The following is a 23680-nucleotide window of genomic DNA, read 5'->3' as shown; positions in this document are numbered from 1 at the left end:
AACATGTACAAGGAGTACCAATTTCAGTGATTCTTTTGAAACCAGTCATTTCAATTTTAATTTCTTCTTACATAAATAGGCTGGTTTGCTTTTTCATTCACGTGGCCACTCATTTTCTTAGGTAATCTCTGTATCCTCTTTCCTCCCCCTTAAGTCTTTAGATTTGTTGCCTGAACCACTTTCTGCACTAAACTCAAATCCATTTTCCAGTATTTATTTTTTCCTCATACTGTTTAAATAGCTGCTTTCATTCATTACTTTCTTAAGATAATGGGGTTGCATTTAGCAACCCATTTCAGCAGGTTTCTTAGGTTCATTCCATGAAGCACTGGTTAAGATCATGTCCTTGACTTTGTTACCTTTCATTATTTTAGAAAGCCTTCTATTGCTTCAGTCAGCTGTGACTTTAAGCAGGTAAGCCCTGGAAGGATCCAACTAGGAGGTCTGGGCCCTGAGCACAGCAGGCACTCAAGAAACATGTTTCAAAGGCAGAAATGGACTTTCTACAGTAAGACAGTCACGGGGGAGCCTTAGAGTATGATTTTAGGAGTCAGATGGGGGGAAAAAAAACGGAACTGTGAATTTAGGAATCAGATGGGAGGTGGGGTTAAGAACTGTACTCTTTTTTTTCTTCTGGATGACAGCTGTTGAAAGCTAGTGTGTGCTCAGTTGTGTCCAACTCTTTGCAACCCCGTTGCCTGGAGCAAAACTACTGGAGTGGGTTGCCATTTCCTCCAGGGGATCTTCCCAGCCCAGGGATCAAACCCAGGTCTCCTGCGTCTCCTGATTGGCAGGCAGATTCTTTACCACTGAGTCACCTGGGAAGCCTGTCAGAAACTAGTGAGACTCAGGCTATTATGTTTTAGATACTAAACATATCTAAATTTTAAATTGTTTAATTTTTGCCTGTTCAAGAAAATTTGTGCACATGTCTAAGGGTTAGACACATTAGCTTCTCCTAAGAGACCATCTTTCACTAGGCTGCTCTTCCTTTAACATCTCAGTATTCAGAGGAAAACATAAAACAGTGGTCACACAGAAGTCCTTCCTTAACATACTTTCAACCATTTTCTTTTTTGGCAAACCTACTGGCTTCACGTGGCAGTTATGGCATAACAGGAAAAGGGAAGGGGGCCCTTTACATATTTAAGGCTTCAAAGCTGGGAAGAACTAAAGGCCGGAGGGCAGCTCTTCTGTTCTGTCACCCTGGGATTACCCTCTGGTGTGGAAGCTCTACTGGATGGAAGCCTTCCTGTTACAGTACATTCTTAAGGCCTCATGAAGGAAGTACTTGAAACTCGTTCTGAGTTAGTGGCTAACAGGTTTCTGGCACTCTTCCTTTCCTACGGTTTCTTTCTGGAATGAACTAAACCGGTATCAAATAAAGGTTATTATGAAGTGAATGTTTTCATCTGAAATTTCACAGTACATTTAAATAGGTTATACTCCCATCACTAATTCTGATACTTCTGCTGAGTGAAAATCTAACCCATATTGCACTTCTTTTGAACAATGTTTTCAACAAGCAGAGTACAAAATAAAATGTAGAACGATTAGGTTTGAAAACCTATGCGCAGTCTCCCGGATGCATTAGTTTCGATTTTTGGCACCTGTGTGGACGCGCTGATGCTGGATGAGGTTCGTACTCTGGGTGAAGCTTTTGCCACATATGCGGCACGCATAGGGCTTCTCTCCTGTGTGAATCCTCTGGTGCTGAATAAGGCATGTTCTCTGGCTAAAATCTTTGTTGCATGCGTTACATTTATAGGGTCTCTCTCCAGTATGAGTTCTCTGATGCTGATTAAGTGATGAGGAATAAATGAATGCCTTTCCACACTCGTTGCATTTGTAGGGTTTCTCTCCAGTGTGAATCCTTTGATGCTGAGTAAGGTTTGCACCTTGTCTATACGCTTTCCCACATATGTTGCATTTAAACGGTTTTTCTCCATTGTGAATCCTCTGGTGCTGAGTAAGGTGAACGCTCTGGCTGAATGCTTTCCCACACACACTGCACTTATAGGGTTTCTCCCCAGTATGTGTTCTGTGATGCTGGGTGAGGTTTGCACTCTGGCTGAAGGCTTTCCCACATATGCTGCATATATAGGACTTCTCTCCAGTGTGAGTGGTCTGGTGCTGAATAAGTGTGGAGGAGTGAGCGAAGGCTTTTCCACATTCATTGCATTTGTAACACTTCTCTCCAGAGTGAATTCTCTGATGTCGAATAAGGTAAGTGCTCTGACTGAATACTTTCCAGCACTCATTGCATTTATATGGTTTCTTTCCTGTATGTATCTTCTGATGTTGAAGGAGGTGTGTGCTCTGGCTGAAGGTCTTCCCACATTCGTTGCATATGTAAGGTTTTTCTCCTGTATGAACTCTCTGGTGATTAATGAGTGATGAGCTGTGGCTGAAGGTTTTACCACATTCCAAGCACTTGTAGGGTTTCTCTCCTGTGTGTGTTCTCTGGTGGATGGTGAGGTGAGCACGCTGGCTGAAGTCTTTCCCACAGTCATCACACTTGTAGGGTTTCTCTCCCGTGTGGATCCGCTGGTGGATGGTGAGGTGGGCACGTTGGCTGAAGGCTTTCCCGCACTGGTGGCATTCGTAGGGTTTCTCCCCTGTGTGCATCCTCTGATGTGCGATGAGGGATGAGACGTGTCTGAACTCTTTGCCGCACTCTTCACATTCGTAAGACTTCTCTTTGGCATGGCTGTTTTGGTGTGCAATGAGGGATGGGTACTTCCTGAACTTCTTCCCACACACCTTACACTTATAAGGCTTCTCTCCGGGGTATATTTTCCTGTGTACGACGCCAGGGCTGAAGGGCTTGTCTTCATCGTACATGAACGTTTTATTGTCTGACTGGGTACCAAACTGCATAATTAGGTTTGAATGTTTTTCAAAATCGCTTCTATATATATCATATTTATAGTCTTCTACAGGACCATCTTCTTGTGAAAGGACTGACTTCTTCACACTGAAATGTCTCCTTTTGGTGGGAATTCTCCTGAAGGTCTCTGCCGCTTGTCCCTCCATTCTGTCATCATAGTCAGAGGGTTCTTCCAGTTTGATGAGCTTGATTCCATCCTTTTTGAGTTTAGAAACATTTTCCACCAGAGTATACTCTTGGGCTTTGGTTTCCCATTCTGAAATTTAAAAAATACACATAAAAAAGTCTTCCTGTTTGGAGAAAGGAAACTATTAAAGTAGAAACAATAATGAACATGAATAAAAATGCCTAAAGACTGTGGCTTTGACAGCCCCATAACATGGTCCTCAATGTTCAGGGAAGGAGGATAAAATGGCAGAAAACAGGCCTAAATAGTTGAAGGAGGAGCAGCTCCTCTCTATTTAACACCAGCGTGGAGTTACTAGAATAGGTGAGGTCAGGCAACAGAGCTGAGAAGTGAAAACAAATGATGAACAACGTGGCATGACTTCCATTACATAATCATTTATAATCATATAAGTTAATTTACATAACAGGTCATAAAGCAGGCTGGCTGTCACCACCCCTCCCCTTCCAATCTACCCTGGACATCCTCATGATATCCTGGGCAGTTTCATGGCGTGTGTCCCTGTTTTAATTCTTATAGTAACTCCTACAGCCTTGGAGCAGTGGTCCAGACCCTCAGTGTAAGCATCACTGTCACCTGAAACACATCAAGTGACTGGGACCCTCCCAGACATCCTGAGGCAGAAACCCTGGGAGTAGGGCTGAGCCCTCCAGGAGGTTTAAATCACACTGAAGTTTCAGGATCAGTGGCTTAAAGGATGAAAGGCAAAGAAAAACAGTTAAAATACCTCCATTCAGTACTCTCGCCCCAAATAATCTACCCTTTTCTACTGTACTCTCCCTCTTCCACACCTCACATTCACCTTAAAGTTCCACGTTATCCACATAACCTGCAACTGTGTCCTCATCATCTTCTGAAGGTGCCACTAATTCCAGACTCCAGATTTTTCTTATGACACCTTCACCTATTAAGAAAGATGCTTATGGCCCAGCTCATGTTTGTTTCTTCTTCTTAGAATCCTAAAGTACAGATTAAGTTGAATCATACAAAACTGCCTTGTATATAGGTCAATATGGCAGAATATCAGCAGTTTCATATAGTTCAACTTAATATAATGTTGGGCCTATGGCAGAAGTTGGCCTTACATTATTTCACAGTTTTGTGTGTTTATTTCCAACTCAGATGCAAACTCTGGAAATGGCTTATCCTTCTTTTACATTTCCTTCAGAAAAAAGCGTTAAGACTCTGGATATGGAGGCCACTCAAGTGAACCTGGTAAAATAAATGACAATACCTTGTTGTAAAACGGTGAACTCAAATGAAAGCATGTGCATGTGTGCACACACACACACACACACACACAGGGAGCCCAAAACCTGATTGCAAAGCCATCAAATATTCATTTGTTGATGCCTATGTTTCATTATGATGACTTAAAACAAATCTAAGCTACACCTTTGAAATCAGGTAAGAAACTTGTAACTTGAAAATATTAAGAATTATATAATGAAACATCAAATAGAGTTTATAATACAGTACAAACAATAATGGAATGTTCAGAAACTTTCTAAGATGCAGATCAAAGCAGGATATTTACAAATATATCCATTCAGTAGACTCATCCATCAATAAAGGACTAGTTAGAATAGGAGATAATGGAATAGTAGGTACATTGACATGAAAAAGTGTGCAGGACATATAACAGGAAAAAAAGAGAATGGTATGTAGGGAAAGATCCCATCAGTGTAAAGATGTGTATCTCCAACTCCTCACCCCAAATCAGGGCCTTCTCCCCTCAGATCAGCGTTCTCTGCATGCCTGCACATACATGTGGTTAAGGAAAGGGAGACATATAGTTCATTACTCTGCCTTGTGCTGCTTCGATTTACACACTACTTTTGTTACTTTGATTCAAATACAAAAATTAGACATTACAAAATGCTTAGGAGTAATATTAAATGAAAAAAGCAGTTTTGTGACTAACATGAAAACTCATTAGAACTAGGTAAATATTATCAAGATGCCAACAATGGGATTTTTAAGCTTCAAAAATATTTTCTGATTTTCAAGAAATTGCCTGTATTTCTTTGTTATTTAGTACTACAGATGTTAATGTATTACTTTATCTAGTGGAAAAAAATTTTAAAAACAACTTTCTTAAACCAGGATTTATTACTCCCTCCTTAAAAAAAATAAAATAAAATGAGAATGTTAATGGAATGCATGAGAAAGCATGTATGTGTATATGTGTGTGTGTTTGTGTACGTATGTGTGTGTATATAGATAGACAGACACACACACATATACACATATATATATATGGCTTCTGAGGTGGCTCAGCAGTAAAGAATCCACCTGCCAACGCAGGAGATGCAAGACATGGGTTCCATCCCTGAGCTGAGAAAATCCCCTGGAGCAGGAAATGGCAATCTGATCCAGTATTCTTGTTGGGAAAATACCATGGACAGAAGAGCCTGGAGGGCTACATCCCATGGGGTTGCAGAGCTGGACACAACTGAGTGACTGAGCACAAGCACACAAGTAGTGTGTATGTGTGTATATAAAGACAAGATAGTCCCAGAAACTGGGCTTAGGTTCTATGTGATCAGAATCAGTCTGTGACAGAATGTTCCATACACCTAAGAAGGAAGTACTAAAGTTATAATTAGGGTCTTCCCTGGTGGTCTAGTGGCTAAGACTCCAAGGTCCCAAAGCAAGGGGCCTTGGTTCAATCCTTGGTAAGGGAATTAAATCCCACATGCTGCAAACTAGAGACTTGGTGCAGCCAAATAAATAAATAAAGTTATAATTAACAAGCTTAAAGTAACAAGCCTGAATGATGACGACAAAAAAATCGCTATTATAAGCATACATTCTTAAACTAATGAGACCACTAAGCAGGGCTTAAATATGTATATATAACTAACCAGAAAGGATGGATTAAAAGCATAAGGTATTACACAGTGGTGTAATATTTCTAGCAGAAGAGATCAGTGTTAATCAGGCTATCAAGGGAGGGATATCAAGGATGGGGGGAGGGCTGGTCTGAACCTGAAGAAATAGGTGGTCCTGTATGATGTAAAGAACCATGAAATTCTAAGACAGGACTGGCCATCAGAGACCAACACAGATGCTCGATTTGTGAGTCATCAAAGATCCCACTCCTCAAGTATGACTGATGAGATGTTGTAACCAAAGGTTCAACTTACACCACTCTGAGCCACTAAGAAAGTAAAACCCTTAGAGGCCCCAAATCAAGTAAAAGCAGAAGACCGGGAGTCTTGGAGGTTGATGCTGACTGCCTGAAAAACTCTTCCATCCTGTTGATGGCCTCTAGCTGCCCATTAAGGGTGCAAGGGGTTTGGGGGCCAGAAGACAGAGCTTGTAGCCAACCAGGAGGGGCAGAAGGCAGGAGCCTGTATGCTCTGTGCCACACCCTCTTCATAGAGGATGGGCTAGAAAAACAAACAAAACGCAAAGCTCACCTCAACTGAAGGAGAAGAGGAACTTGCCTTTCTCAGTTTTGTGCTCTTTGGTGGGAGCAAACCACCCCCTACCAATAGGCCCCCTTTTGGGGGTTTATAGCCTTAATTCAACCTGAATCATCTGAAAAACTGAAGTGGCCCCAGAGGGGCAGTGCCTCCCAGAAGACTGTTCTGACTGCAGTGCAGGGGTAGTTCCATTCTGCCACATGTTTTCTCAGTATTTAGACTGTGCTGAAATCACTCCCTAAATAATCTGGTGTATATTTTGTGTCACTCTGCCAACTAAAGCCAATAGGCCATAAATTATAAGAAGAATTAGTTTGTCAGGTAGCACCCTTAAAATACCTGGTGATCAGATAAAGTTAACTTTTTTAAAAAGTGAAGCAATCAGCTCTAAGGGAGCATATTATTCTCTGTCATTACTATTTAATTTACTGTTACTACTATATTCCAGCATTGATAGTGGTAGACAACCAGAAGTTAGTGCCTTAAAAAAGGAGGGGTCGTGGATAGGAAAGGAAATGCAAACGAGTACAATGTACTTCTTTTCTACACAAAAGGAGAGCTAAGACTATATTTATGATTTATCTCTGCAAAGAGAAACACAGGAAGGATAAACCAGAGACAAGTGAACACAGTAAACTGCAGAGTGGGCTGGAACAGGGCAGGACGGAAGACAGCACATGCTTTTCTCTACACTTTTGACTTCTGAACCATGTTAATGCTTTTATAGACTCAAACATGTAAGATTAAATAAAAAAGAATCAAGAAATAAGAAAATACTAAAACTGAACCCAGATGGAATCAAACAAGTTTAAATGTACATCAAACTGTTAAGAAAACCAGAAGGGAAGAATTCAAGTAACTCTGAACCCACCATCCTTGGTAGATATCCTTGTGTATCCTTGGTGGAATATTTCCTGAGAACAAGAAGGTGTTCTGAATATTACCTGAACAGTCTGTTATTTCAGCAATATAATTCTGAAACCATTCTTGTGTGTATTATTATGACAGAGCAAATGAGCAAACAGATATACTGATGCTGGGAACCAGGTGACTCACTGTGTGGGAAAGGAAGTAGAAAATGGATACGGGAAGGTACAAGATGGACCTTGTGATGCTGAACTGGAATTTGAGTTACCAGTATGAATCCATGTTTCAAGAAACCTACACACATATTTCACAGCTCTACCTACTGAACCAATCTAGAAGCAATGGTACCCAGGATAGTGAACACCCCCTCACTGTCCAGATTCTGGCTTCTCATCGCTCATCTCCACTACAATGAACCACTGTTCCTCAGAGAAGTTCCAGGTCTAAGGTGGGCATGAGGTGTGCCTGCAGACCACCCTCCGCCAGGAAGCCAGGAAGCACTGAAACATGGATGGAAATGCCTCCAAAGGACATGGCCTTGGGCTGAAAGGCGGCCATCACCCACATTTGGGACAACTGATAATCAAAAGCAACTTCCCCACCCCACAAAGGGAATGGACCAATAATACACTGAATTTTTAAAAATTCCGTTAGTCCATAGTGACACGCACACGTAAGAATGGGATGGGAGGAGGGATAACTGTTTTTTAAAGATAAATAATTTCAAAGAGATCAAGAATTAGAAAATCACCCTTTTTCAACCTGCAATGTAATAAAGCAAGGATCTTCAGTGGATGCTACGAACCTCAAATGAAAGATCATCAGGGGCTAGAATAGTCATTTAGGTGTCAATCCACAGATGACTACACAGATGTAGGAACTGTGTGAATGTGGCAAACAGGTAGAGACTTCTGTCCGTATAGCTCTGGCTCTATATATTTTTACAATTTCTGGTCTTGTCAACATGTTATCTTTTTAAATAATTAGAAAATAAAAAACGAAGAACTGAGGTAGGAGACTGGAGGCAGGTGGATACAGGATTTTGTCAATAGAGTAAAAGAAATTCAAAAAGATGTCGAAAGGGTTTGAAATTTAAGATCTTAGGGGACGTTCATGCGTACTTAAGAATACAGGGAGGGAACACAAGCCCCAGACAGAGCTCTAACAGAAGGAAACCAAGGGTCATGGAGAAGTACAAGATGATATATGGTAATCTTTTCCTGAAGACGGGATCTGGAAAGAAGCATCACCAAGCAGCTCAGTCATCTTGACAAGCTGGGGTGTCTCTGTGTACAGTGAGTGACTCAGCCATATTTAAAAACACATCTCACACACTTAGGATAACACAGGCTTTTAAGCACAAAGAATCTTGTCCACTGGTGGTTCTCTCACCTGGACTTGGGCCTTCTAGAATTTCTTTTAGCACCATCCATGGTTCTTCCAACATGGGGATCACAGTTGGTCTATACACTGTAAGTCCTGTCCAGGAGGAACAAAATGAGTTTTACCCTGGAGATAAACAGTCATTCTACTTTTATTAACTGACTCCTTCTTACCCATGAGGACAGACCTCTTACAGGAAAAGAACGGTTCACAGACACGATCTCATGAATGAGGTCACTGCCCTTTTGGAGCAGGGACAAAAATCTCCCACCACCCTGGAGGATGCGTGTGCAGAGACTGTGGGGGAGGCAGGCGCTGGGCAAGGCGTGGGGTGGCGGTCCTGGGGGGCCGTGCATCGTGGTTCCTGATGACCTTTCACTTTGAAACCTTTCATCTGGGAAAAGGGAGCAGAAATTGGCTGTTTCTGTGCCTGAACAGATGAGCATGTTCACCTCTAGGCCCAACCCACTTTTGAGAGCTGAGGAAAGACAGACTCTGGTATGTGTGTGGTTGCGGGGCACAGACAGACACTCACCGAGAGAAACCATGTTCCAGTAGTTCTGCAGGGTCACAGTCTTGTACAATTCCTTCTGCACAGGACGCATGAGCTCCCAGTCCTCCTGGGTGATGTCCACTGCCACATCTTTGAATGTCATAGATTCCTGAAACATTGGAAGGGCACAGTGATGGCACAGGTGTGTGCATGGTGAGGGAACCACAGAGTCTTGAGCGCTGGCAGGACCCTAAGGGTTACCACCCAATACTCACCCAGTGTACGGATGAGCAAACTCAAATGGCCTAGAAGTATGAAAATAAAATAAAATTTACCATTTTTAGTGCAGGCATTGGCAGTTCCATCTTAAAGAAGAAAGGGATGTGAACATAGATGACAGAGTTGCAAGGTTCGGCTTTTCAAGTGCTGTCTTATGAATGAATAAAATGCGTTATAATTTGACATTTTAAGATATATTGTCTGTTCTATTATGGAAAGCAGGGCCCTTCCTCTTTCTAAAATAAAACTGGTACTTATAACCACAATGAACTACTGAACTTACAGATACATCTTACAGTCTGGTAAAGTCAGCATCCCGCTGTTCCTCCTTTGTTAAAAAAATTTTTTTTTTGGTTACTCTCACATGTTTTTCAAATAAATTTTCTTTCTTTAAAAAACTGTATTGGGATTTTCAAATCACAGTTAAGTGTAAAATTCAGGGAGAGCTGACAATTTTACAATATATAAGGCTTCTTCTTTCATGTCCCATAGAATAACACAGGATTGCAAAATTTACACTATGTTGAGTTCTGGCTATTTTAAATTTGAGGGAATAATACTATGAATGGAATCTTTTATTTCATTTTATGATCTGATTTTTTCAGGTAAATAATAAAATGATTAATTTTTGTAAGCCATTTTCTGTAGTTGTCACTTTACTCAAATTTTCCACTATTGTTTCTACCAGTTTTCCCCTTGATTTCCTCAGGTTTTTTGTAAACATTCATATTATCTACAAATAATAATTTTACCCTGGTTATCAATTTTAGACCACATATACTTTTACAGTAAACCTTTCTCTTAAGACGGCCTGAGCTGCTCTTCCTGAAGATAACAGAAACTCGTAATTAACAGGAACACTGCACAAGTCATGGCCTTTAATTACCTGTTAAAGAAAAATAGTAACTGTTGTTTAATCTCACTGTGGTCTTCTTGATGACTTACTGTAGTCCAGACTAATGGGTCTCATAATATTTAATGCTCACAATCCAAGAGGAATATTCTTTCATTGGAGTTGAGTAACTCGGGCTACGAGTAGTTAAGCATCTTTGCCCCAAGTCACGGGTTCCATGGCAGAACCCGGAACCAAATCTAGACCCACATGGCTCTGGAGGTCAATGCTTTAGCCTCCATGTGATACTGCTCCTTGAAAATAAAATAGCACCCCCTTCCTACGGTAAGGAAAGGGATGATCAGAAGAAGCAATGGGTCCCGTTTCCTGTAAAAGGCACTCACCTACCTTAACAGGCCAGGGAAACTTAAGTTGAAAACTGAGGCTTAGGTCTTTGATAGGACTTCTGGGGTCACAGAAGGTAGAGGGCCAGGTTAGAATATGTCCACACAATCACAGAAGGAACTGACACTCGGACTCCTCTGGTGGTCCAATGGTTAAGACTTTGTACTCCCAATGCAGGGGGCCCCAGGTTTGATTCCTGGTCAGGGAACTAGATCCCACATGCTGCAACTAAAGATCCCCAAGTGTTGCAACTCAGACTCCCGGCAGGCAAATAAATAAATAAATATTTTAGAAAGGAAGAAACTGACACTCACTTTGGTAACCAAGTCATTGAACCACCCTGCCTGGAAAGCTTGTCTTCCTTTGGGGTCGTCCTCTGGGGTCTCTTGGGAAAGGGTGAAGTTCTGAGGAGCAGCTGGGAAAAAGAGAGAGAGACAATGATGGAGATGAGAGGTGTCTGAAGAGCCTAGGAAACTCTTCACCAGTAGATGTCTATGTTTTCTTAAAGTGAAGAGGAGTCAGAAGGAAACCAGAAACAGCACCCCTGCTTCGAAGAACTAGAGGGAAGGGGCAGTGATTCACCTGAAGACCCTGGCGCAGGCCTCAAAAACAAGTCTGCTCTGGGACTCCTCAGAATAGGTGCCAAACTCACAATTTCCCACTAAACTCTCATGTGACAGAAATTTTCTGAGTTTTCTTTTCACTTAGTAAAGAAATATTCCCTGGACACTTTCCTAGCTATTTGGAAGCATAGGTTAAAAAAACTAAATAAAATCCAGTTCACAAAACAAATTATTTACTGGCGAAAGGTTCAAACATCTGTAGGGAACCTCCTGAGGCAACAGGGGTCATCTATTGTGCCTGGCCACTGTTCTACAAGACACATCGTCTGCGTTCAGAGAACATGGGCTGGGTTCTGAGCAGGTAGAAGGGGAATGCGTACAGAAGGGGGTTCAGGTGAAGCGGGCTCCTCACTCACTCCCTGAGCTCTGTTCTCCTGATCACCTCCAAGGACTGTTCTCTGACGTGATGGCTGTTTCCTTGTACCACCCTGGGCTCCTCCCAACTCTGCCCTACAAGTCTTACCTTCTTCTTTCAGAATCTGAGTCAAGTCCTCCACCAGCGTCACTACCTCCTCACTGTTCCTCGGGTACTGGGACTTCACCCACGTCCGAACCTCCCCAGGCAGGATGCTCAGGAACTGCTCCAGAACCAGCAGCTCCAGGATTTGCTCCTTTGAGTGGATCTCGGGTCTCAGCCACTTAAGGCAGAGCTCTCGGAGTTGGTTCAAGGCTTTCCGAGGACCGGCCAGGTCTGGGTACAGGAAGTTCCTGAAATTCTGCCGACAGGTCTCAGTGTCACGCAGGAGTCTCAAGGCGAGGATTTCCTTCTCAGCATTTCGGGGTCCACTCTGAGCCTTGTCCATCTTCCATGTTGGCAGGGCTTGCGCACGAGAACTGGTCGTCCTCCTGCTTGGGGAGAACATTGCTACAAACAGGACAGTCAATCTGGCAACAGCCTTTATTTCTTCAGGTCAGAGCCAAGTGCTTGAAGCCACATGCTAGAGCCACCGAGACATTTACGGAGGGCTGCTGCAGCCAGGGGCTGAACAGAGGCAAGGAGGAGTCAGCTGTCTTGCTTACAAATTCTGAGCCCAGAACTCGTAGGGATGGGGAAGAGACCCTGAAACACAGGAATAGACCACAAGGTCAGGAATTCCTGGAGCTCTCTGACAGACACACAAACAAACAGCCCACCTAGAGACCTTACCAATTGGGCACCAGTTGGGACGGCCATAAAAGAGTGGTGCTAGATGCAACGACTTGAATCCTGAGCAAAAACACAGGTCAAACTTCTAACTTGTACAGGAAAAAAAAAAAAAAAGCCTCAGTATTTTAGTCATTGATATTACACAAGCTGTAATGACTGAAGTGACTCTCAAAAACAACAGCAAATCTGTTACTTCGAACAAACTCGGAGAACTTTTTAAAGCGCTCAAGAGTGGGGAAAAGGGGCGAGCCATCCACCTGCTCTCCGTATCGATGGCGGCCAGTCCAAGCCCATCACTACCTGAGGTCTGGGACAGAAAAGCAGCAGAGGGGACCCGTGTGACTTGAAGCCCGTGCACAGCTTCTACAGGACAATTCTTTAGGAATTTGGAACCAGTTTTCCCACGGAAAACCTCACTGCAGGCCTGACACCACCTGTCCACGGTCTCCACCTCCAAGCCCCCCTCAACCGCACAGTGTCCCCTAAAGCCGGCTGCTCACTAGGCCTGCAGGGCAGAGACGCCCCTGGCCTCCTCACCCGGCGGGGTCCCCCTAACTCCGCAGTCTGAAGGTCGCGGGCAGCTGCGTGGGGTCTGCCCCGCAGCCCCCACCCCTCAGGCCGCCCGCATCCTAACCTGTGGCCGGACCGGCGGACGCGCAGCGGAGCGGCCCTAGAGGCCCCGGGCAACAATGGCGGCGGGCGCTGCGCCTGCGTGGGGGGCTCGGTTCCGCGCTGCAGAGGGGCCTCCGCCCGCCAGGTCTCGTCCCGGAGGGCACGGAACCTCGGCCGGAGCCGCCCGCCCAGCCCGGTCCTAGGAAGCCCGGCCCGGAACCACCGAGCCCCGGCTCCGCCGCGACCTCGCCTCGGCACCACTGCGCATGTGCGCAGGGAGGACGCTGCGCGCCCGCAGAGCCAATCGGAAGCCGCGCCGGCCCCCGGGCCGGAGCCGCGGATAGTGAACCCGTTTCCGTGGCAACCGCCTCCACCCACCCACTGTGAATTGCTCAGTAGCCGGCGAGGTTCTGAGCGGGCTTTAAAGTTCCCCCGGGCAGTGGCAGGTCTGGTAGATGACTGTGAGAGAGGTCGGAGAGCAACAGTATCTGGAAAAAGGGGTGCAGATGAGGGGGGTGTGGATGGGGGGCGGTTGTAACCCTGCGCGAATCAACCTGAGAAAGTTGGTGCCTGAGTTCTAGAGGAAGGATGGGCAGGGAAGATGTGGGTCTTAAGGTAGAAAGACCCAAAGTGCTGGTTCTTTACTATTCACTGTTAAAGACTCCGAGTCCCTCCTCAGGAATCTGATTCTGAGACTCTCAGATTGGAAACAAGAACAACATCCTGCATCACGTTTATAAATACTCACAACATACAAAAAAATGCCTGAAAATAAAAGAATGAAAAACATACAAGTGTTCTCATTATCTACGGCTGTGTTGGCAAATCACCCCCAAACTTAATGGTGTTAAAGAAGAAGCATTTTATTATGTTTATGGATTCTGTGGGTCAAGAATTTGGAAGGTGAACAGTGCCTGGGGCTTTTCTCTGATCCGTTTCTGGAGCCTCAGTTGATGGCAGGGAGGGTCCTCTTTCAAGCTGTATCTGCACTCACATGTCTCCTGGTTGGGCTGAGATGGCTTAAGGATAAGCTCAGTTTGGACATGTTGGCCTTTTTGACATGAAGGACTCAGCTGGCAGCTGAGATGGTGGCTTTGGGCTTCAAGAGCAGGTGTCCTAGTGAACAAGAGAGAAGCCCATGGCTGATTAGAATATAGCTGTGGAAGTCACAAAGCATGACTTCCATCATACTCCTGGCCAAAGGCATCACAAGTTGTGTGGAATCAAGTTGAGGCAGATGTCGACTCCATCTCATGACGGGTGGAGTGTCAGAGTCTTACTATTAGCTCACCAAGCAAATCTGAACAACAAAAAAGTTGGGTAGTGTGATGATCTTTGATGTATCAACTTGGCAAGGCTACAGGCTTCCACTATTGAATCAAACTCTAACCTAGATGGTGTTGTAAAGCTACTTGTAAGTGTGGTTAAAATCCATAAACTGAGATGAATTAAGTAAAGGAAATTATCTTATTAAATAGGTTGGGTCTGAATCATTCAAGGCCTTAAAAGCAAAATTGAGGCTTTCTTGATGAAGAAAAAACTCTGGACAAAGCTTCCAGCCTGCTCTTCCCAAAAGATTGCCCTCCAGGTTTTGAATTTGCCTAGTCAGTCTCCACAATCAAGTAAGCCAATTTCTTGCAAAAAAACGAGAAACTTTTAGTATGTATGCCCTACTGGTTCTGCTTTTCTGGTGGAACCCTAACTGATGCAAGTAATAAGCCTAATTTCTAACAAAATAGAATCTTAAAAAATCATTAGGGGAGGGACTTCCCTGATTGTCCAAAGGTTAAGAATCTGCCTTGCAATACGGGGGACGCATGTTCAAACCCTGGCTGGGGAACTAAGATCCCACATGCCTCAGAGCAACTAAGCCAGAACACTATAACTACTGAGCCCCCACGCCACAACTAGAGTCTGCACAGCAAGGAAAGGTCCTACACGATGCAACGAGGATCCCACATGCTGCAACCAAGACCTGACACAACCAAATAAGCAAATAAAATATTTTAAAAATCATTAGGGGAAAAGATAAGCATGATACAACTTCATAATACTTATAAAACTTGACAGAGAAGACATATCATCTTAAATACATGTCTCTAACAATAATGCCTCAAAAAATACCAAGCAATAACTCATGTAACTGCAGAGAGCAAAACAGAAATCAAAACTGAAGCTAGAAACTTTAGTACACCCTGTAGAGCACACTGTGATGGGCTGTAGCACCCCCCTCCCTAGCCATCTGTGTGTTTGGCTGCTAATGGTTCACAATAAAATATTTCCCTGGGAATTGTCCTGGATGAAGCAAGCATCCTGTCTCAGGTCACACGCCCTCCCTGGGGCAGCCACATCTAGTGGTGCTCACTGTGGGGGTTCAAAGACCTTCTCCCCTTGCCTCAACTTGCAGTCTCTCTAAAGGGCCATCCAGCTAAAGACTAGCACAGGGGCACTCTTTCTGCCCCCTTCTGATGTCTATGTCAGAAGCTTTCTCTATCTCTTTTATACTTTAATAAAACTTTATTACACAAAAGCTCTGAGTGATCAAGCCCCATCTCTGGCCCTGGATTGAATTCTTCTCCTCTGGAGGCCGAGAATCCCAACGTCTTTCGTGGTTCAGCAACAACCTTTCATGAGGATGGGGGAGGGAGCAATTTTAGGACTGGAATTGAGTGGTTATTGCTAGGAGCCATTGACAAGAAAAGGCTGAGGGTGATTAATCACCAATTTAAGGTGAAGTGTGAAAAGCAGAGGGCTTGAAGCCTGAGGCAAAAATGTAAGAGTAGCATAACTTTGGCTAAGTTGGATTCTTGATCCCAGGAAGTTTTCTATGCCAAGGTCAGGACCTTGTTCTCAAAGGAGGAAACCCAGAGACTCGGGATGGGGACATTTGGGTTGATGTGGACAAATATCTGTAAACACCAATCCCTCTGGATTTTGGGGCCTGCAAACGTGACCCACTCCTCTCGGTCTTGTTTGAAGATGATGCAGAGGAAGCTTCTATTTTGTGATAAGACCTGTGTCCCCTCACAATCTACTTTCCTCCCCTCCTGATCCCTAGACCCATAACTAGGGTCAAGTCACCATGACAGCCCACAAGAGAAACGCTGGACATGGTAAAAGATGAAGACGGCTATTCAGCTGCTGTGGGCCCTGGTCAACGTGCGTCTGAAGGAGTCAGGTGAGTGTGGTCTGGATCCCGAGGATGCTGGACCATGGAGCGTAGAACATACAGCTGGGTGTGGAGAGCTAATTGGAAAGGAGCACACGCCTGTGATAAGGGTTTACACACTTTGCCGAGGGTGTCAGGAGGTGGTGCTAACACACTGGTGGTGAGAAAAGCTTGGAGAAATGATAGCTCCACACTGAGCAGAGAGGCCAGAATCACTTGGCAAATGGTGGAAAAGATGGTTAAAATGCTCAAAGAAGTGGACAGTCCAGAACAGGCAGAGAATGTAGGGGTGGAAAACGTCCCCACTCCATTTCTTTGGAAGATGGGGGAAACCCCTCTGTGGAGATACAGAAAGGTCTGGTGGGAGGGGGCACCAGCGTCATTGAGAAGCTCTGCTGGGGCTGATGTAGGAGGTTCCTTACAGAACCGGGCTCACCAAATCTCAGAGATCAGGCTTACAGAAAGAGCAGAAAAAAGGGTGGGGGGTGGGGAAAAAAAAAAAAAAGAAAGAGCAGAAAGGCCAACGTGGAAGGCCGGTGAGCAGGTGAGGGGAGCGCTTTATCTTCAGAGAGTGATGGGGACAATTACTTGAACACAGTGTCTTCCCAGGCACAACAGGGTGGTGTTCAGTCTACACAACCAACGAGATAAAGGCTGGATGATGGGAGGTCGAGGTTAGTCTTTACCTTTACTGACCAAGAAAAAGAGGAAAAACAGAAATTGATCAAGCTTTGTTGGAAAGTGGGGGCACTGCTGCGGTCTCTTCGCAAAGGAAAGATAATATAAGAGTGCTGTGAACTGCCCACAAGTTTACGTAATTTAGATGAAACGGAAAATTCAATTTCCCGGATTCGGCAGGCAGCCGGCCTCCCTGCGCTGCCCACCTTTGGCCACAAGAGGGCGCGCGAACCCGCCCTTCATGACCCTCCTGGAGCGCAGGCATGTTCCGCCCATGGATGGGGCACCTAGTCCAAGGGGGAGGAAAACGCTTAGTGTGAGCTTCCCGACTTATCTTGCAGAAGTTTTCGTTTAATAGATTGTCCCTATGTTTCATTCTTTACCTTCTCTCAGTACTAGGATTTATTTTACAACAATAGCCGCTCATTGAGGCGTTTGAATGTCGTACTCATAACTTGAGGGAGCATTTTGTAAAATAAGACAAAATCTTATCCAGTTGCCAGAATGTTTCTTGGCAAGAGTAGTGATCACAAGAAGACAACACATCAAAGAATATGTGATCAGAGATTTCAAAGGCCATTATCAGTTCAGTTCAGTTCAGTCGCTCAGTCGTGTCCAACTCTTTGCGACCCCATGAATCACAGCACACCAGGCCTCCCTGTTCATCACCATCTCCCGAAGTTCACTCAGACTCACGTCCATCGAGTCCATGATGCCATCCAGCCATCTCATCCTTGGTCGTCCCCTTCTCCTCCTGCTCCCAATCCCTCCCAGCATCAGAGTCTTTTCTAATGAGTCAACTCTTCTCATGAGGTGGCCAAAGTACTGGAGTTTCAGCTTTAGCATCATTCTTTCTAAAGAAATCCCAGGGTTGATCTCCTTCAGAATGGACTGGTTGGATCTCCTTGTTGTCCAAGGGACTCTCAAGACTCTTTTCCAACACCACATTTCAAAAGCATCAATTCTTTGGCGCTTAGCCTTCTTCACAGTCCATTATAATTATCTCCATTTGGGAGTGAAGAGTTCTGCAGAGCAGACTGAATGTTACCTGGAGTCTGAATGAGCCGTTCCTCTATCTTCACCTGTGAGTTTCTATTGCTTTCATCAGCTAAATCACAACATTGAATACAGTTCTATATATTCTGCCCATGCTCACATGAGCCCTAACAATGAAACCAAAAGGGTAAGACTCTTATAAACTGAGGAAAATGAAACAAAATGCTGATGGAATTACTGCTGTATGTTAATTGTATTTAAATATTGTGATTATTCAAAGCTATTATATTGCTGGATAACGTTAGCCAAGAATTTAACTAAAATTGCTCTTTAAAAATTTGCTAAATGATTTGTCTATTACACTTTGGTGAGGCTAGGGGGAAAAACAAAAAAAAATTTAGCTCTGTTAAAGGTACTATAAATGTATTCTGTATTAAAGTGTCACAAAATCATACATTTAACAACCATCTGGCAACGGATGAAGATCAAGGTATTTTTGCACAAAAGACTTGCCACTCTGATTACCCCCATGTGTCCTGAACATCATCCCCATAAATGAAGTGAAGACTTGAATTACCTCTCAGCCTTTGCTAGTAAGGCTGGCATCAGCTGTCCTCAGTTAGGACTCCTGAAATGCCTCTTCCCATCCGAGCTGGTCTCCAGGATAAAGTAGGGTGCAGGGTGCAAGGGTCCGGTTACACGCATTAGCTGTCAGCAGATGTCTTGAGATGTTTCAACAGTCTTGGGGCCTGCGGAGCACTGCTGTCTACACCAGGCTGAGCCTCCAGATTGGGGCTTCACCAGCAATGGTTGGATTTTGGCAATGTCCTCTTGTGAAACTCGGAGGCAGCCAACAGAGGACGCTTGCCCAGGCTCCAGAGGGCCTGTTATAGGCTCCTTGCAATAGTCTCTCAAACCCTGTTTCCTCGACCACGACCTGGTCCCACACTGATCCTTTACACTGCTTAAGGAGACGGGGGGTCCTGGGCTGTGGAGCTGGTGAGTGCGGTAGAGTCTGGGTCGTGGCTGCCAGCTTCTAGCTGCTTATTCTGCTTCCCATTAGCCCTTCTTTTCCAAGCTGGCTGCTGCTCCTTCTTCGTGGTCCCCAACATCACTGCTGTCCAGGTTTTGCAAAGCTTCCAGGATGACCTTCATTAGGGACACATCTCCCTGAGCTTGGGGACAAGGGGTGCCTAACTTACACACAGCTGGGAATCACCCAGACTAGACAGTGAGGTGTCTTTACACCTGGAATGTGCCTGTGAGGGGTTTAGGATTTCTTGGAATTCTAGGATTTGTTGGAAAGGGTTGTGTCCCTAGAAAGAGGGAAGAGCTCCCTCGTGGCCAGCCCCCAAATCCCAACTCGCACATTAGGTCAGAGTTTGAGCCTTCCCCCTGTTCGGGGAAGTGGACTGAGAGTTTATGCTAAGCCATTGGCTCTCTGTGGGGTTCCTTAGGGAAGATCAGACCTCCTGAGGAGATGCTGAGGGTTCAAAGGCCTGGTGTGGTCTGTGGTCGGAAGGGCTGAGGCATCAGTGCATTGCTGTGGATCATTGAACCTGTGTGTTCTGGGGCTTGGGTAGGGGTAGGGGGGAGGCTGCTGCAGGCTGTGGCTCCACTTCCTTCAAGGGCGGCGAGAACCAAGGTGTTTCAGCACCGAGGTCTGGACAGCGCCCTCCGACTGGGCTGGAGGTGCCCTAAGGGGTGGTGTACACACCCCTCAACGGGAGTGTGGGTTTGGCGAGGGAGGCCAGGGAGGGAGCCGGGCCTGGCGCGCTGATGTCTCAGGGACAGATGGGAGGCAGATCCTGTTAGAGCTGCCCCAGAGCAGCGTGCCAGGCATGACCCTGGGGCTACTCCACTCTTGTGCAGATAAGAATGCTGCCCATGTCCACCTCTTCCATTGCCTAAGTGCAACATGGTGTTAAAATGGGTATTTCTGCTAAGAATCTAAGACAGCAGAGATCAGATACCTAAAGTGAGATGTGAGGCAGGATGCCATGCAAAACTGACCTCCCCGCAAAAAAAAGTTGCTGAGAAACTCTTGGGGGACTCTTACGCCCCTCACCTATAATGAGAACATCAAAGCAGTCCTGAAAAGGACTGAAAAGGATTTCTAAGCTTTTGGAAAGATGGTGGGGAGGTGGCTTGTCCCACAGATCAAACCTAGTGACAGTGATTTTAACAGGCCGCCTGGGCAGCTTGACATGGGTCCCCTGGTGTTTGGGGGCATACTCAGTGGCCTGATGTATATTTTTGCTCCCCTGGTGGTCCAGCGATTTAGACTCTGCACTTCCACTCCAGGGAGTGTGGGTTTGATTGCTGGTCAGGGAACCAAGATGCGACTTGTTGCATGGTGCAGCCCCAAAGTAAAAAGGTATCTGCACGCTTTTTAAAGCACAAATTTGAGGGCAAAAGATGCAAGAATTCTTCCCATGATCTAGACATGTTCTGGGTGCCTGGGGTAGGGGATAGGGGGCTGGGAGTTTGGGGGAAGGTCCTCTTAGGTGCCATCTGAGGGGTGGCCTGGAGGGCTGATCACATAAAGTTCAGTTCAGTTCAGTTGCTCAGTCGCATCCAACTCTTTGTGACCCCATGAATTGCAGCACGCCAGGCCTACCTGTCCATCACCATCTCCCGAAGTTCACTCAGACTCACGTCCATCGAGTCCGTGATGCCATCCAGCCATCTCATCCTCGGTCGTCCCCTTCTCCTCCTGCCCCCAATCCCTTCCAGCATCACAGTCTTTTCCAGTGAGTCAACTCTTCGCATGAGGTGGTCAAAGTACTGGACCTTCAGCTTTAGCATCATTCTTTCCAAAGAAATCCCAGGGCTGATCTCCTTCAGAATGGACTGGTTGGATCTCCTTGCAGTCCAAGGGACTCTCAAGAGTCTTCTCCAACACCACAGTTCAAAAGCATCAATTCTTCGGTGCTCAGCCTTCTTCACAGTCCAACTCTCACATCCACACATGACCACAGGAAAAACCATAGCCTTGACTAGACGGACCTTAGTCGGCAAAGTAATGTCTCTGCTTTTGAATATATTATCTAGGTTAAGGCTTCCCCAGTAGAGAGCAACGAGCTGAAATACTATTTTCTCCAAGGCTAAGTGAAATCCTCAGCCCTGAGGGAGTCTCTTAAAATTCCACCCAAGTCAGAGAGAGTAGGGTGCTGCTAGAGATACTGACCATGGAGAGTTCTCTGCACCTGTGTTTATCCTCCCTTCCCTGCTCTGACTCAGAAGCGCTCAGAGAAACTTCAGCAAGACCAGGAGGGAAGCGGCTTCAACTTTAATTCATGTTCAGAGTCTTGACTGTTACATAGGATGGCTGTAATCACAGTCTGGGGGAGTGTTTCTTAACTGGATTTGTCTCTCACTTTCTTCACCCACCTTTGCTCTGTCATCCATGAGAAGAACTAGAAACTGAACACCTTTTTGAGGAATGATAGGAAACAGTCACTTTATGATCTCAGCTCACCTTGTACATGTTTAGAACACCCTCTGAAACAAACGGCCAGTCCCATTTGCTTCCAATCCTGATTCCTTGGAGACAACGCATACAGCACCGGTAGCTCAGCATCTATCGGGAGAGCAACTCTCTGGCCAGTTGATGTGTCCCAGGTCTGGAGATAAGAAAACATCTTCAGTGGGAGAGGCAATGGGCCAAAGAAAAATTTTATCATATACTGTATTTGTGGCAAGGCTGTGCCAGCTTCATTTTTAAAAATTCATTTTAAAAATATTTATTTGGTTGCATTGGGTCTTAGTTACAGCATGTGGGTGGGACCTAGTTCCTTGACCAGGAATCAAACCCAGGTCCCCTGCACTGGGAGCGTGAGTCTTAGCCACTGGACCACCAGGGAAGCCTGTATGCCATTTTAAAATGCTATCTTCCTTTCAAAATGAAGCAGTACAGCTAGTTTGGTGTGAAGCAGGAATGTATAAGTAGATTAATGGAACAGAATAATATCTAGGAATTAAAATTTTTTTTAAATATTTGATGCCTTGGTGCTGGTGGAATAAACCTTTGAAGTTAAGTTTAAGACAATTTTTCTTTTTCTTTCTCTTCATCCCTACTTTTTCTTTCTAAAAAGTGATACTTTAACCACAAAAAAATACCCTTGCCCCAGTTTTTATAATAATGTATGCTGCTTTGTTTTCTCAACTGGGGGAACAAGTGCTTATTCACGTGTAATAAATGAACTGAGAGTTAAAACTGATAACTGAAAATCCACTTTTATAACAAAAATGAGATTGTATTGGTAAAATATTATCTGACAATTACAACCTTTTACAATTTGACTTATGAATACACAAAAAGAATTTTATCAATTCCATGAGAAACTTGAAGGACACCATTAAAACTTTAATAAAGTTTGCTTAGAACTAATTCTTAGGCTAGAATATCTACAAAATAGATTTGAACATAAAATTATTTTCTAAAAATTATTTATTTATTTGGCTGCACCAAGTCTTAGCTGCATGCAGGATCTTTAGTTTCAGCATGAACCCTTAGTTGCAGTGGAAGTTATGGCATGTGGGATTTAGTTCCCTGACCAGAGATTGAACCCAGTTCCCTGCACTGGGAGTGCAGTCTTAGCTACTGGGCCACCAGGGAAGTCCCTGAATGTAAGATTCTTGAAAGAAGAACAGTCTAAGAGATTTCGGAGTGTTTGTTTGGTATTAAATTAAAATGTTACTTTTAGGAGATTTAAGTGAATAGAAAGGGGTTGTTTTCTGCCTTAGCCAAGGAGGCAAGACCCACTTAAGACATTTAAGTTTAAACTCATGCTAAAATGTGACATCTCTTGGAGTAAGTATTGCTTCCACTGGTTCACAGTAGCAGAGGAACCTCAAGGAGAAGAGGAGAAAAGGTCACTGCAAGAAAGCCCTAGGGGATAGCCTCCTGAGCACTGGGAGATGGGGATGGGTGCTATGCCCCAGCCTGTTCTCTGGTCAGTGGATTTGAGAAGGGATCTGCCCCACCAACCCCCAGGGAACAGAGAGCGAGACCACGCATAGCACAGCCCCATCTGATGCTCTGAACAGATTTTAGAGAAGGCCAAGAGTAATTTCAGAGTATGAGTAAGAGAGAAAAGCATGCTGTTTGTTTATTTTTAAATTCTGAAGAACTAGGAAAAGAGACTAGTTCATGACAGAAGAAAGATATAACAGTGAAAATGATGGAGAGGTTCAGATTTTTTCCCCAGAAAAATAGTATGAGACTTCCTTCAAGGTGTGGCCTCCTTAAAATGAGGTTTGAAAAGCTTTATGGGGCAACTGACTTTGAGTTTAAAAGAGAGGAGAGTAAGACAGGGGAGGCCTTTTGGAAACTGAAATGACAATAGCAGGATCAAGTGGTCTCTGAAATTGCAGAGCATGGAATCCCAGATGGCGGACATGCCTGAGAAGATGCCCAAAGGGCAGAGAGAATATGAAAACTGGAGACAATCTGAGAGATTACTGATGCAGAGGATGGAGCAGCATGATTATCCATCCAGGTGGTGGGAATTACCCACCCTATGGAAAGGTGAACACACTCCCAGGAAAAGTCTAGAGCAAAAGGAACTGAAGCAATACTGAAAAATACACTAGGAAACTTCTCTAAACTGGCTGAAAAGTAGTCTTTTATAATTTAAATTTCCTCTGGTCTTGGGCTATGTTCCTTTATCTCCATAGCTTTGA

At 44.7% G+C, this 23680-nt stretch overlaps 1 protein-coding gene across 1 annotated transcript in view; it reads right to left on the bottom strand.

The window, feature by feature from the left end:
- Positions 1–453: 453 nt before the first annotated feature.
- LOC138082681 (zinc finger protein 624) overlaps positions 454–23680 on the bottom strand; it is a 66528-nt gene continuing 43301 nt past the window's right edge. Inside the window, exons 1-5 of the mRNA XM_068975921.1 lie at positions 11854–12253; positions 11082–11182; positions 9294–9420; positions 8768–8854; positions 454–3146 (exon numbers count right to left, since the gene is read on the bottom strand). Coding sequence (XP_068832022.1) covers positions 1591–3146; positions 8768–8854; positions 9294–9420; positions 11082–11182; positions 11854–12253 — 2271 coding nt within the window. The 3' untranslated portion in view covers positions 454–1590. Of the gene's footprint in view, positions 3147–8767; positions 8855–9293; positions 9421–11081; positions 11183–11853 lie in introns of the transcript that reaches the window.

The sequence above is a fragment of the Capricornis sumatraensis genome, chromosome 8 (assembly GCF_032405125.1).
Source record: "Capricornis sumatraensis isolate serow.1 chromosome 8, serow.2, whole genome shotgun sequence".
In the NCBI taxonomy this organism is placed as follows: domain Eukaryota; kingdom Metazoa; phylum Chordata; class Mammalia; order Artiodactyla; family Bovidae; genus Capricornis; species Capricornis sumatraensis.
The sequence above is the reverse complement of the archived record's forward strand: the minus strand, read 5'-3'. Positions and strand labels throughout refer to the sequence as shown.